Raw genomic sequence first — 12,440 nt, forward strand, 5'->3', positions numbered from 1 at the left:
AAGGGCAACCCACAGGCTTAGCAGGGGATTTGTAGCAAAGGCATGCCCCGCACGCGGGGCATTAGAGCGCTTTTGCGTTTTTGGCAAAATACCCCGGGGCCATACCCACGGGATTTGCACGTAATCTGCTGTCTCAACGTTCAGCAGTTTTCGCCACAGGACAAGCAAGCTCGCTCGCTCGATGTTCTTCTAGCCTTCGAGGTAAGTCATACCATTATCATTCAAATTAGATATAAATAATGAGCCATCCATTGTCGGAAGACAGAACAAAGGAATGAGGATAGAATTTGTATAAAAGCTATTAAGGACTGACACTTCAAAAACGTTTATCTTCTTACAAATTTTGTGAATTTCGAGAATGTAAACTCGTCAGCTTCAATAAGTTTATAACTAGTTGCTCGATTATTTAACAGGATTTGAATGTGTTTTTTCCCTGTAGATCATGGATTGGAAACAGTTCTTTTTAAATGCAGGGTTAGAAGAAGACCTTTCGCAACAATATGCAGGTACGGTTTTTTCGATAAATATTTAGAGCTATATTTCCTAAATTTTTTATATTCGATAATATTTCATATAGCTTTAATAAGCTGAAGCTTTCATGGTTTCACAGTGCCATTTATAAATGCCTACACTAATGTTTATTTTTAGCTGGATTTATTTAAGAAAAATAGGCAAATAGTTGTGTATGTTTTTAATGGGATTTGCTTGTTCAGTGAGCTGTGTTTATGAAATATTTAGGCTCCCTTCGGTCAGACCAGAGGGCAAAAATGTCCTAAAAACTTGAAAATATTCTTGAGTGATGCATAGGAATGGCTATGAGGGGAACGAGCGGCCATTTGTTCACATCTGCAGTGATGGGCTAGCCCCTTTGCAGTTTAAAAATGTGGATAATATTTTTCGAGGAAAACAGTGTTTAAGACCACTTGAAGCCTTGTATATCTACCCATATGTTGTAAATGCATAAAAGGTCCTATATTTTTCCTATAATTATCGTCCCATGCCCAATATATATAGTGGCCCAATATTTGCTTCCAAATTCCCCTATATTTTTGCAAGAGACTACTTGATCAGAAGCCCTGCATTTACCTGATGCAAACTTAAATATAGATGTAAATATAAATGTTAATAATAGTTTTCAGGTGTGAATATTTTAATTTAAATCAGACTGCGATAGTTATTAATTTCTCTGTTACTGAAAATTAGGAATGCATATTTATCAAAGGAAAATAGTAATTTACAATAGTTTGGTATAGTACTTCATGATGTCAGTCATCTATAATTTACCGATAATCTAAAAAAATACATAAAGAGAATTTTTATATAGTTATTGTTGCCCTCACCACCAATTTACCTAATGAGATCAGGATTGCTAGCTTAAACAATTTTTTTTTTTTAAGTATTTAATTAAGCTTATGATATTTCTTTTAAAGGATGCAGCAAAAGCACCTCTCCCAATTGACAAAGGAGTTGTTGCAAGAGTTAGGCATTAACGCGATTGGGGACATAATGACCATCTTGCAAATTGCTAAAAAGCAGGTAAGCAGACTTGATTTGTCATAATTGATTCTGCGAATCCTAAACCTTTTCGAAATTCATTCCCTGTGCTATACACAGTGTGCATGTACACACCAGGTACATGTGCTATGTACCAAACATTGTTTCATCTAAAAAACTGTTTACAAACCTTACCACTCCTTTCAACAAAACAGGTGATGTTGAAATCTTCTGTCATGTAAAGCAACTTAAAGTGCCCCTGAGATCAAATATTATAGTTGATTTTTATTTCATTTTTTGAAAGAAAGTAATGTGATAATTTTACTGACCTGTCCAAACCGTTTTTCAATATGATCACGGGAAGGCGGTTATTTTTGACTGTACATTTATCATTTTAGCAGCCACCATTTCATTTGCATGTTCCACTAGTTTCAAAAGAAGCCACAGGAAGTGACGTCAACAACTTACTGGCTTAAAATTGCAGTGTATAATAACAATGTTTTGTTTCGAAAAATGAAATAAAATATTATAAAATTTGATCGCAGGGGTACTTTAAGGTTCATTAATTTGACTAGCATGTGTTCTTCTTTTCCACCAGCTACCACTTGTACAACTTAAACCAGATGATTTCCATCCTCACCAAGACCAACAGGTGAGAGTTTTTATTGTCATGAAATCAACCAACAATAAATAAATATATATATATATATACACTCTGGCATGGCTTAGATGATCCCACATGTGTGAGATCACTTGGGGTGGCTATATTGCCTTACCTCCATCCTAGCATCAGCACTGCACTGATGAGGCCCAGAAGGCCGAAACAGTACTGTCTGCAGTTAGATATAGCTCTTTGGCATACAAAGCTTAGCTTTCATGTCCAAATTGAGCACTCTACTAGGATGAGTCATTGCTGCTAGCATTATGCGTGCCTACTAGTTTTTCTAGTTTGAGCACTCTGGCATGGCTTAGATGATCCCACATGTGTGAGATCACTTGGGGTGGCTATATTGCCTTACCTCCATCCTAGCATCAGCACTGCACTGATGAGGCCCAGAAGGCCGAAACAGTACTGTCTGCAGTTATATATATATATATATATATATATATATATATATATATATATATATATATATATATATATATATATATATATATATATATATATATATATATATATTATTGTTGGTTGATTTCATGACAATAAAAACTCTCACCTAAGACCTCCAACAAAATACGGATCATTGAGAGGAGATGGAGAATATGATAGTGGAAATTATGCTCTTCTTTTAAAACTGTTGTATACCTCTTTCCCTCGTAGTCCTCAGAAGTACCACAAGTATCTCAAAGAAAATCTGGGTTAAAACAAACAACCCTGGTAATATTGCAGGGAAGTAGAGTGCTGGGAGTTGGTCCTACAATTTCAGTAAGTACAATTAGCTTTAAGTAGCAAATAAAATATGAGTGGGAGATCTTTATGGGCATTTAGAATGGCAAGTCACTTTAGCGAGCCATTGTAAATCCCATAAAGATCTCATGGGAATAATTTATTGTGCTTGTAAAATGAACAATAAGTGCAAAGAAAATGTAAAATGTAAATCCCATAAAGATCTCTTGCGAATATTTTATTGTGCTTGTGAAATGAACAATAAATACAGAGAACCTCATTGTAATCAAAAGTTAAGCATACTAATAAGGCGAATAATTTACTCAATGATTCATCAACCCCAGTTGATCTACATCGGGATTTAGACATTCATTAAAAATTCATTTCTTTTGTATTTTCCTTATGAATTATTTATGAATTATACAAGCTCGTTTAAACATCTGCATGCTACATAATACTGTTCAAGAAATATAATAAAATATATATCTGTGCAAATTGATGATCAGATGGCCACAACAGTGCTATTTATTTTAGCTACATGTATATGACTGTAATGGACTGATGACAACTTTCTTGGTAAATTGAAAGATTTTACTGTAGTCGATTATTCATCTTCTGTGGTGTGATGACATGTATTTGTTATATCTGGGCAGATTTTACATTCGGATCGGGGTTCGTTAGATTGGGGTTCTTTTCCACACATTTTTGGTAATTCTGGCCAGCCTGAATAAATTTGTGTGTTAAATCAGGGACCTCGTTAAATCGTGGTTTCAGTGTATAACAGTATTAATAATAATAAAAAAGGTGTTTCATTATTAATAATTGATAAGGTATTTCTAATTTTCTTTATTTTAAAGGGTTGCCAGGGGGGTATTGGAGATGCAAAAAATGTGCCTGTAACAGTAGACAAAGAGGTCCTGGAAAGAGAGAGTAGAATATACGGTCGCTCAGAAAACTGGACACTTTCCAAATATGAAGAAGCAATCAACAGATGTGCCTTAGCTTGTTGTGAAGAGGATGTCAGTCTCCTTAAAGATAGGAAAAAGCTCTTTGAGTTAGCAAGAGAAAAGGCTGATTCCGGTGGATACAGTTACAAGAAACAGAGATCTAGATCAAAAGTGTTCGGTGATGAAAAAATGGCCAAGGAAGGTGCAAAGCGTCAGAAGTTGCTGTTTGACCAACGTCAGCGACGAACTGAGGAGTTGGTGGAGGATATGACTAGTGCCACAGATACCATAAAGTTGTTAGAGCTTCAAAGAAGCAAGTTTGTGACTGGCGAAAAGTACCTTCAAGCCGCTGAAGTGGTCTCCCAAATAACCGAATGGCGAGGGAAACAGAGAAAGCTGCAAGCAGAGCTTAGTAAGCTTCAAAAGGCTGATGCTCAAGGGCAGAGCAGAGCTGAAAACCATGGAAAGGTTTATCATTAGTAAATCGAAAGGACCAAGTGATGTGTCTACCTCATCTGGGTCATGCAGTTCAACCGAGTCCACCAGCAGCGAGGCCGATGTCAATGATGCTGTCATGCAAAAAGGTACACCAAGTGAGTGTTGCAGTGCAGGTAAAAATGTTGCCAGTTCAAGTAGGGCATTTTCAACCAAATCCACCAGCAGTGAGGTCGATGTTCATGACGTTGTCATGCAAGAAGGTACACCAAGTGAGTGTTGGAGTGCAGGCAGTACATCATGTAGTTCCATCAGTGCCGAGGCAGCTGTTGACTATCAGAGTTCTCCACACAGCTCAAGCCAGGATGGACAAAGTGATGATCCACTTTTTCTCAAAGCCCCACGGACCGTATAGGATTGTCTGTGAGGCACAAAGAAAATGCTGTACTCCGATATTTTAAGTATTTGCCATGTACGCTGTCTGATGTTGCTCACACCAAGGACGGAATTTATTACAGCCTGATCACTGACCTGACCTTAAAAGAGTTTATTGTGGCACGAGAAGATCACTGTGAAAAGAATCATCTTGTTTCGTGCAAGGAATGCACCAACCTCACTGATGCAGTTAAGCAAATTGATGATAGTGGCATTGTTCCCCTTAGGAGTCTCTTTGCATCCCATTTCCTGTCCCCAGGTGCCAAGTACAAGTCTGATAAAGCCATAAGACGAATATTGCAGCTGCTAGTTGCAATATTTCCATTGGAATTGCAAAAAGGTCAGATGAAGTTGTTTGTGACAGAGCTCAATACAGCAGTAAACTATGAAAAATTAGGGGAATTCCTGAGGACAGTGTCAGTGTCCACAGATTGTAACACTCAATTTCCCATCATTTCAAGGGAAACTTTAAAGATTGTCTGTGACCTTGCTTCTTCTGAGAAAGACAAGAGGCTTATTAAGTATGCAGTGAGTTGTGGTGGTAACATGTCGAGAGAAGCAGCTAAAAAGAAGTATGGTATATCAGATCTGACATTATTAAAGAACACTGTTGAAAATGCTATTGAACAGGCGAGGGAGATTCGTGATGCAGTAGATCATTTGTCAAATGTAAAAGAGGACTGCATCCTAGAAGAACTTGGTATATTTTGTGGTAATGATTCCAAAAGTGACAGTGACGAAAGTGAATCAAGTGACGATGAAACAAGTGAAAATGGCAGTGACACGGGCTGCCCCGATGACGTGGATAGTGAAAACAATGGTCAGAATTCCGATGTTCCACCCAACAGCAGTGCCTTAGACCCTGATGTCATTATGAAAGGAATGGCCACAGTTTCCCCTGCACCAGGCAATGAACACCTCCTGATGCTTCTCAGAGAAAACAATCACAATTGGTTTTCATTTGTGGGGGAATTGAAGATGTTGCTTCACATGTACACCCCTGAGGTCCTAAAGGATAGTGGATTTTGCAGCATTCCTGCCCCAGATGCACACTGGAGTTCCTCCTTCTACAAAGGACTGGACAAGATACAGTTAGAAGATGGTAGAGACAAGTGTATAATCAATCGTGACGACGCAGCTGGCTTCAGATTAGACACCACATATACTCATAAGCAGTATAAGGCAATCTCGGATGCAAATCAACAAGAAGTCACAACAAGAACAGACTATGTCAACAAATATGCATCCATATTACAAGTGACATCGTATCTAGTGCCAGGTACAAAAACAACTCCCCAATACTCAGCAGGCATTGTCAAAGCACACATTGTGTACCCGAAAGATCCATCGCAGCATGCGGCAGATGTTGTTATGCTCGAGAATGAACAGGAATTCAAGCCCTGCATGAAGAAAAAGCCAATAGATTGCATTCGAGTAGACGGTGCAGCTGATGAAGGTCCGTCACATAAAGAAGTACAATTTATGTGGACCGAGCGACATTTGGAACAGGAAAAAGTGTGCACCTTGGTCACCACCCGCTGCAGTGGCTCGTCATACCTAAACAGAGTTGAGCTTCAAAATGGATGTTTGTCTGTAGCCCATGGAAATATCTTCATTCCGTCAACCATTCATGGATCCAACTTTGGAAAGAATGGGTCAATTGATTATGAAAAACTTGAAAGAAATCTTGATGCTGCTACGGATGTTTATATCAGCAAGTGTAATAATGAGCCATTTGGAAACTCGTCCATAACGCTTTTTAAGGGCAACAAGAATGATCTTGCAAGGAATTACAAAAGCAGACGACCTCACCTTATTGCATTTTTGAAGGGTTCACAGCAGAGCAAAAGAAAACTCAAGGAAGAAAACCCAGCCCTTTTTGAATACTTCACAGAAATTTGGCAGCTTAGAGATCGGCACATGGTGGAGGGGCTCCCAAGTCAGTACATATTCCAGCTCCTACCATGCTACAAAGATGTCTGCATTCACCCAGTCTGCAGAAAAGGTAAACCTGATAAAGAGCCTGTGTGGTACGCTGGTGGACCACCCCTTTCGTATCTTCCCATTCCTGTTCCAGACCCAAAGCATTGTTGGGGACAGCCATGTGACCGATGCAAGGGCCTTTGCACCGGCCATTATTTAAACCCAAATGATCATGCTGAGTTTGTTGCAAGGAATGGGACAGAGAAATGTGTATTTGTCCCGCCAAAAGATCAGCTGGAATCAGCGGCCAAGTTAAAGTTTGAGAAAAATGAAGAGTGGACACAGGCAGACTAAGAAAACATCGCCATTGCTGAAGATGCTCGTATTTGGGTAGAACACGTTGGCCTAACATCAGAGAGAAGAAAGGCAGGGGCTAAGAAAGCTGCTGAAACTAGAGCAAGGAAGAGACAGGATCGCCAAGGTAAGGTTACATATCAAGAGCCAGTAGCTGCTGCTGTATTGTAATGTCCTCAAAATGTATCCGATTGATAAAATGACTACATGCAAGGAGATCTAATAGACCAATTTCGAGATATTAAATTTCATACTTGGCTCCGAGGCTTGGGGGAATAAAACAATCGAAATCACATTGAGGTCCGGCGTTGAATTATTCATTTCTTTTGTTTTATCCCCCCAAGCCTTGGAGCCAAGTATGAATTTTAACATCTCGAAATTGGTCTTTTGAGCAAGGAACTTTTATTTATTGTTGAATATACATTTCTTTTAACAGCTGCACAAGAGGATGAAATTGAAAGTGATGATGGCGGAGATCTCTGGTGTTATTGTAGAGATATAGAACATGGGTAAGTCTTTCTGATCAAGAACGTAAATAAGGCAATTAGTGTTGCAAGTTTCAATTCTACTTTTTCAATGTATTTCGTGTTTTGTCGCGCTCTCTCACCAACTTTGTGAATAAGGACTAATAAGAATGTTTTTATTGTTCCTAATGGTTCCTGAACTTGTACATAGTTTATTCCTTTATATTGTTAGATTACCTTTGTATTTTTCTCAAACAGAGGACTGGGTGTTGTGATTTTTGTTCGCCGACTTATGCTGTTTTTTGTTATTTTTCAGGTTCATGATTCAGTGTGATTCTCAAGGCCCGTCATGCTTCATTTGGTATCATGGGCCATGCGTGAAGATATCCAAGAAAAAAGGACGGCAAATGGAAATCACAAACACCCCTTTTATTTGCTACAATTGTCATTGAGCAAACCTTACTTTAATTCATCCTTAGAACTTGTAATGTAAAGCATAGCTTGCAACGCAGGCTGATTTAGATCAAATTAGGTTTCCAGCCTGACAGTGAATTTTGTTATCTGTCCTCGATTTATGACAAACATAAATAGCTTTATCAATGGATTTTTTATATACACACGGGGCAGACCACTATCATTTCCTGTTTATAGTGTTATTTCTGATTCATCTAAAAGTAGTTCATAGTGTAATTGATTTTGGGGGTTTTCATCCTTTGTGCGCTTTGCTTGGTGGTGCATTTAAAAACAGTTTACCTTATTATAGGAAATTAACGTTAATTAACGTATTGGAAATAACTGCGACTTAAAGTTAACACGATTTGAAGGTAAATTTGCTTCCAAATAATGGAAATTAACGCGAAAGAAGGGGGAAATTTTCTAAATAAAGGAAATTAAAGTCAGCTACACCAAAACGGCTTAGGGACTTGTCAGAAATTAGCAGGGGGGGAGGGGGGGTGGAAACAGAGGGGGGGTCACAACTTTTTGAGCCTCAGAAAAGGGAGGGGTCATGAAAAATGGGCAGTTAAAAGGGGGAGGGTCATGCAAATATATGCCCGTGATCATGTAGAGGTTCACCCACAGAAGAAAAAGGAAGTTCTTTATTTGGCCAAAAAAAGAGAAAAATACAACGGTTTACGGAACGTTATGGATATAAACTGTGAAGTACTATAGCAAGAATTTAACAAACATGTACTTTTCATTTATAACAATGCTATATAGTCTTATTGAAATTATGAATAATGTTGTTATTAATAATGTTAGTACAAACAATGCTCCCTCAGTGTGGAAGAGGTGGATGATCATGATGAATGTGAGGTAGATGAAGGGGATGAGGCATTACCCACTTGTTCTGGTGATGAAGACTTTGTGTTGGGAGAAATAGGAGAGTCGAGTGATCAGTCGGACTCTTAATGCTGTCATCGAAAATGTATGTATGTAGCATGACAAGGAACAGATTAGAAATATATTTTGAGTTTTCATAATACTGACGCACCCTAGTGTATTGCAAGAACTAGATTTTATTGTTTTTTTAGAGGGCACGGTAACGAATCTTGCAATCTGATTGGTTCTTTACCCGGTCAGTATTTTCCCATCTCTGCCCACGGGCCACGGTAACGCTTTCGTGAGTCGCCGAGTACATCCCAACTTTCGTTGTCATTTTTCATAAATATACCTCGTTTTCCAGCTGGGCAGTATTTTTAAGCAAACCGGCGTCGGTCACTACCTCAAGCCGATAAATAACTTATGAATCCTCTCTTTTCTCTCTATCAAATCACTTTGGTTGACAGAAAAATATTGGTTTCAGAATGAATTTGTATAAACAATAGTGTCATTACTTTGGTTGACATGCGGCCAAAAAACCTTCTGCAATTAATTTGAATCGTTCACAAAAAGTACCTAGAAAGTTGGAACGTGAGGTATTTGGTTACATTTATACTGAACGATGGAACTTTCATTCATTTAATATCTGAATTTTCTCGAGCAATTTGTTCATAGTAAAAAAAAAAAAGCGAGCGAAGTCTTAATTTAAGTTCTACAACAAATATACGCTCCTGGTGAGTGTTTTAAATTCCGTTCAATTTGGACATTTGTACCTTAAATTGCACAACAGAAATTGAAGGAATTGAGAAAAGGCCGCATTACATTCCCTTGTGTCTCGTTGGAGTGTGCCGTTCGAATTTAGTTTTTGTGAAGGAAAGACCAGATTTACACACGCCATTGCAGCAAACAAACGAGCAAACTCTCACAACTTCAAAATAAAAAGATTGAATTTACTCACAGTTACTTTCCTCGCCGTTTACTTAATGAACAGAGGTAAATCTTCGTACATGAATGAATCGTCGATGAGAGTGAATAATAGTTTCTGTTAGATCATTAACTGATTTTGAAGAAAGCATTGTCGTGACAGTCCTTGCCAAACTAGTTCTGTTGGTTTTCAAATGTTCCTTCGCTTTTCTTTTTCTTGCGCGCTCTCTAATTGACAGGTGTCAGATTGTGACAGATACTTGTAAAAATAATGTTTCAAAGTTTGTTTGGAAGCCTTTTAAATCACCTTTATCGTTACGGAAATGAAAATGTTACGCTGAGGCATCTCTCTTAAATTTGCATCACCTCTATTTAACTACCATTTACCCACTCAAAAATTTTTCAGTTTATGGAAGATCTTACCGTATTTACGGCCATAAATCATTCGGGTTCTTTCGGAAAGAATTTCGTCAAGTTTATAAACAATAAATTTGTTATTTACCGGCTAAGGGTCGGTCCGTATGGTGAAAAACTGTGACCTCGGTCTTGAAAATGCTGCCCTCGGCCTACGGCCTCGGGCAGTATTTTCAAGACCTCGGTCACAGTTTTTCACCATACGGACCTCCCAGCCGGCAAATAACATATATTTATCATTTATACAAGAGGGGGGGGGGGGGGGGGGTCATGATATTTTAGGCCAAGCTCAAGGGTAGGGTTAGCAAATTTCACTCCCATTGCAGGGATGGGTCACCTAATTTCCGAACCCAAATTTAAAATTCCCACCCCCCCCCCCCTGCTAACTTCTGACAAGTCCCTTATTTAAACTCTAGGCTGATGTTGAGAACTATTATTCTGACGGAAAACAAAGAGAACTTGGGAAAAATACAGTAAAGCGATCTACCATGCAGGTGAAAGATTGATGTGAAAATAAGTGAGCAAATATAATTAAATGTTTGACTGTGTCAAAAATGTCTGAAGCGTGTCAATGATTTCGGGGGAAAATAACGTTAACGTCGCAGAAATAGCCCAATTTCGATATCTTTCAGCGTGAGAGACTGGTGGCGAAACTTTAGCACCAAAGCGAGGCTCCGGGGAATACGGCGCGAATAATAAAAACAAACACTGCAAGGAAAGCTATGTGCGTTTGACAAATCGGGAAATCTTGGCGTCTTTTATTTGTCCTTTGCAGTTTATTTTCCTGTGTACCATGGTCAAGTATTGTGCTGTTGCTCTGTGCCGTAATGGGAGTAAGAAACGACCTGATCTCAGTTATTTTTGCTTTCCTACAAGGCCCAATGAGCGTAAGAAGTGGGAGGTTTTCTGTAAGCGAGCGGATAAAAAATTCAAGACACTCGGCGATCCAAGAATCTGTTCATTGCGTTTTAAGGAAAGCGACATCGAGATTTCAATTTCATACGGTTAGTTCGCATTCGAAGCGTCTTGCCGGTAGGAAGAGACAGTGTGATGAACAACCGCAAGCCAAGAAAGTTTGCCCCAGAAAGCTCGAATTTGAGGACTCCATAGAGACTTGTGTGGATTTTAGTGCTGATGTGGCTTCAGTAAACCATGATCACTCGTACTTTTGCATCGAGGAACAGGCAACACCGACTATATGTTGCCCAGGTTGCTCCAGGGGTGTGGGTATTTGTCCCAATTTTTTGCCCTACCCGAGGGGCTTTAGCATGCATTTGTCACGGCAGCTGTGACAAATGCCCCTGGGTGCCCGGGGGTCGACCCCTCAGGATGGCCGCTGATACCCGCATTATTGCAAAATATATTTCGTAAACAAAACTCGATTGACAAAAAAAATTCATAAAACAATAATTTTCCGTATAAAGTTTGCGAGGAAATGGTTCAACTTAAATTCTCTACTCAGCAAGGGTTAAAATTCGGCTGCCTTTTTTTAAACCCGTTGGAAGTGTTTTGAATTATCAGCTCATGAGGTTCACAGAATCTTCGCTCTGATTTCGGTTCTTTTTTTTGGCAATAAAGATAAAACTGAGCAACAAAGAATCCAACCATTATTACTGGCCCGAGAAGTTCGGTAGTTGTTGAACAGATTAAAAGAGTGACATGATTGTTTTCAGTATTGTGCAATGCTGTTTGGAAATCTAAAGTAGTTGTTTATTTTAAGTTTCGCAACCAGGACGATCGATACCTAATGAAAGCTCTGAACAACTTTTTAATTCGTGACGACAACCCGTCAATTGATTTATTTTTGCTTTTTCTCTTTAAAGAGCATTGTCTACAGTATTTAGAAGAAATAACCTGCTCAATTAATTTTGCACAAAAGTGATTGCTCAGCATCGGTCATTGCAGATCATTGCACGGATTTCAAAAGATTCTTGCCGAGTGCCCCAGTTTTAGCATGTGTAGATGATTGGCGATCTTTTCGCGGAGCACGAAACATTCGAAACAGCCGAAGCAAGAAAGCTGACTTTAGAGGAGGAAAAGGAATACAACCTGTCTTCATTTACCAAACCATAAAGATAGCAGTGAAGAATTGAATGCGCAGGAATACCTGCCTTATTAGATGACTTTTGATCAAGTGCCTGATTGAGTGTCAAAAGAACTTTCTCAAACTAAACTCCAAAAAATGTCTGGAAGATATGAAATTTAAGTTCAACGTCATCTAAGGCTTTGTCTCTACGAAGGACTCTCCCGCCTACAGGGATCAAAAGATTCATGTTGGCCACGTTAATTCCTTAGCTCCCTGAGGCAATTCAAATCTTCTGCTCTCGGTTCGTCCAATTCTCT

General features: G+C 38.9%; 2 protein-coding genes across 2 annotated transcripts; both read left to right on the top strand.

Moving 5' to 3' along the window:
* Positions 1-65: 65 nt before the first annotated feature.
* On the top strand, positions 66-6,950 carry LOC113682490 (uncharacterized). The gene is made up of 6 exons (XM_089201693.1): positions 66-201; positions 440-506; positions 1,431-1,536; positions 2,093-2,146; positions 2,816-2,920; positions 3,739-6,950. Exons 3-6 carry the CDS (start codon positions 1,432-1,434, stop codon positions 4,306-4,308), a joined length of 834 nt encoding a protein of 277 aa, XP_089057819.1. The 5' UTR covers positions 66-201; positions 440-506; position 1,431; the 3' UTR covers positions 4,309-6,950.
* On the top strand, positions 5,044-7,893 carry LOC113682493 (uncharacterized). The gene is made up of 3 exons (XM_089201683.1): positions 5,044-7,102; positions 7,412-7,515; positions 7,756-7,893. Exon 1 carries the CDS (start codon positions 5,044-5,046, stop codon positions 6,973-6,975), a length of 1,932 nt encoding a protein of 643 aa, XP_089057809.1. The 3' UTR covers positions 6,976-7,102; positions 7,412-7,515; positions 7,756-7,893.
* Positions 7,894-12,440: the final 4,547 nt, after the last annotated feature.

Source organism: Pocillopora damicornis, chromosome 3, assembly GCF_964200805.1.
Source record: "Pocillopora damicornis chromosome 3, jaPocDami1.2, whole genome shotgun sequence".
In the NCBI taxonomy this organism is placed as follows: Eukaryota; Metazoa; Cnidaria; class Anthozoa; order Scleractinia; family Pocilloporidae; genus Pocillopora; species Pocillopora damicornis.

Excerpts from the sequence above, each read along its gene's own strand:
- LOC113682490 (XM_089201693.1), top strand. The coding sequence starts at position 1,432 with ATGCAGCAAAAGCACCTCTCCCAATTGACAAAGGAGTTGTTGCAAGAG. Across the intron at positions 2,147-2,815 it reads ATCCTCACCAAGACCAACAG|TCCTCAGAAGTACCACAAGT; the intron begins GTGAGAGTTTTT and ends TTTCCCTCGTAG. Across the intron at positions 2,921-3,738 it reads GAGTTGGTCCTACAATTTCA|GGTTGCCAGGGGGGTATTGG; the intron begins GTAAGTACAATT and ends TTTATTTTAAAG.
- LOC113682493 (XM_089201683.1), top strand. The coding sequence starts at position 5,044 with ATGAAGTTGTTTGTGACAGAGCTCAATACAGCAGTAAACTATGAAAAA.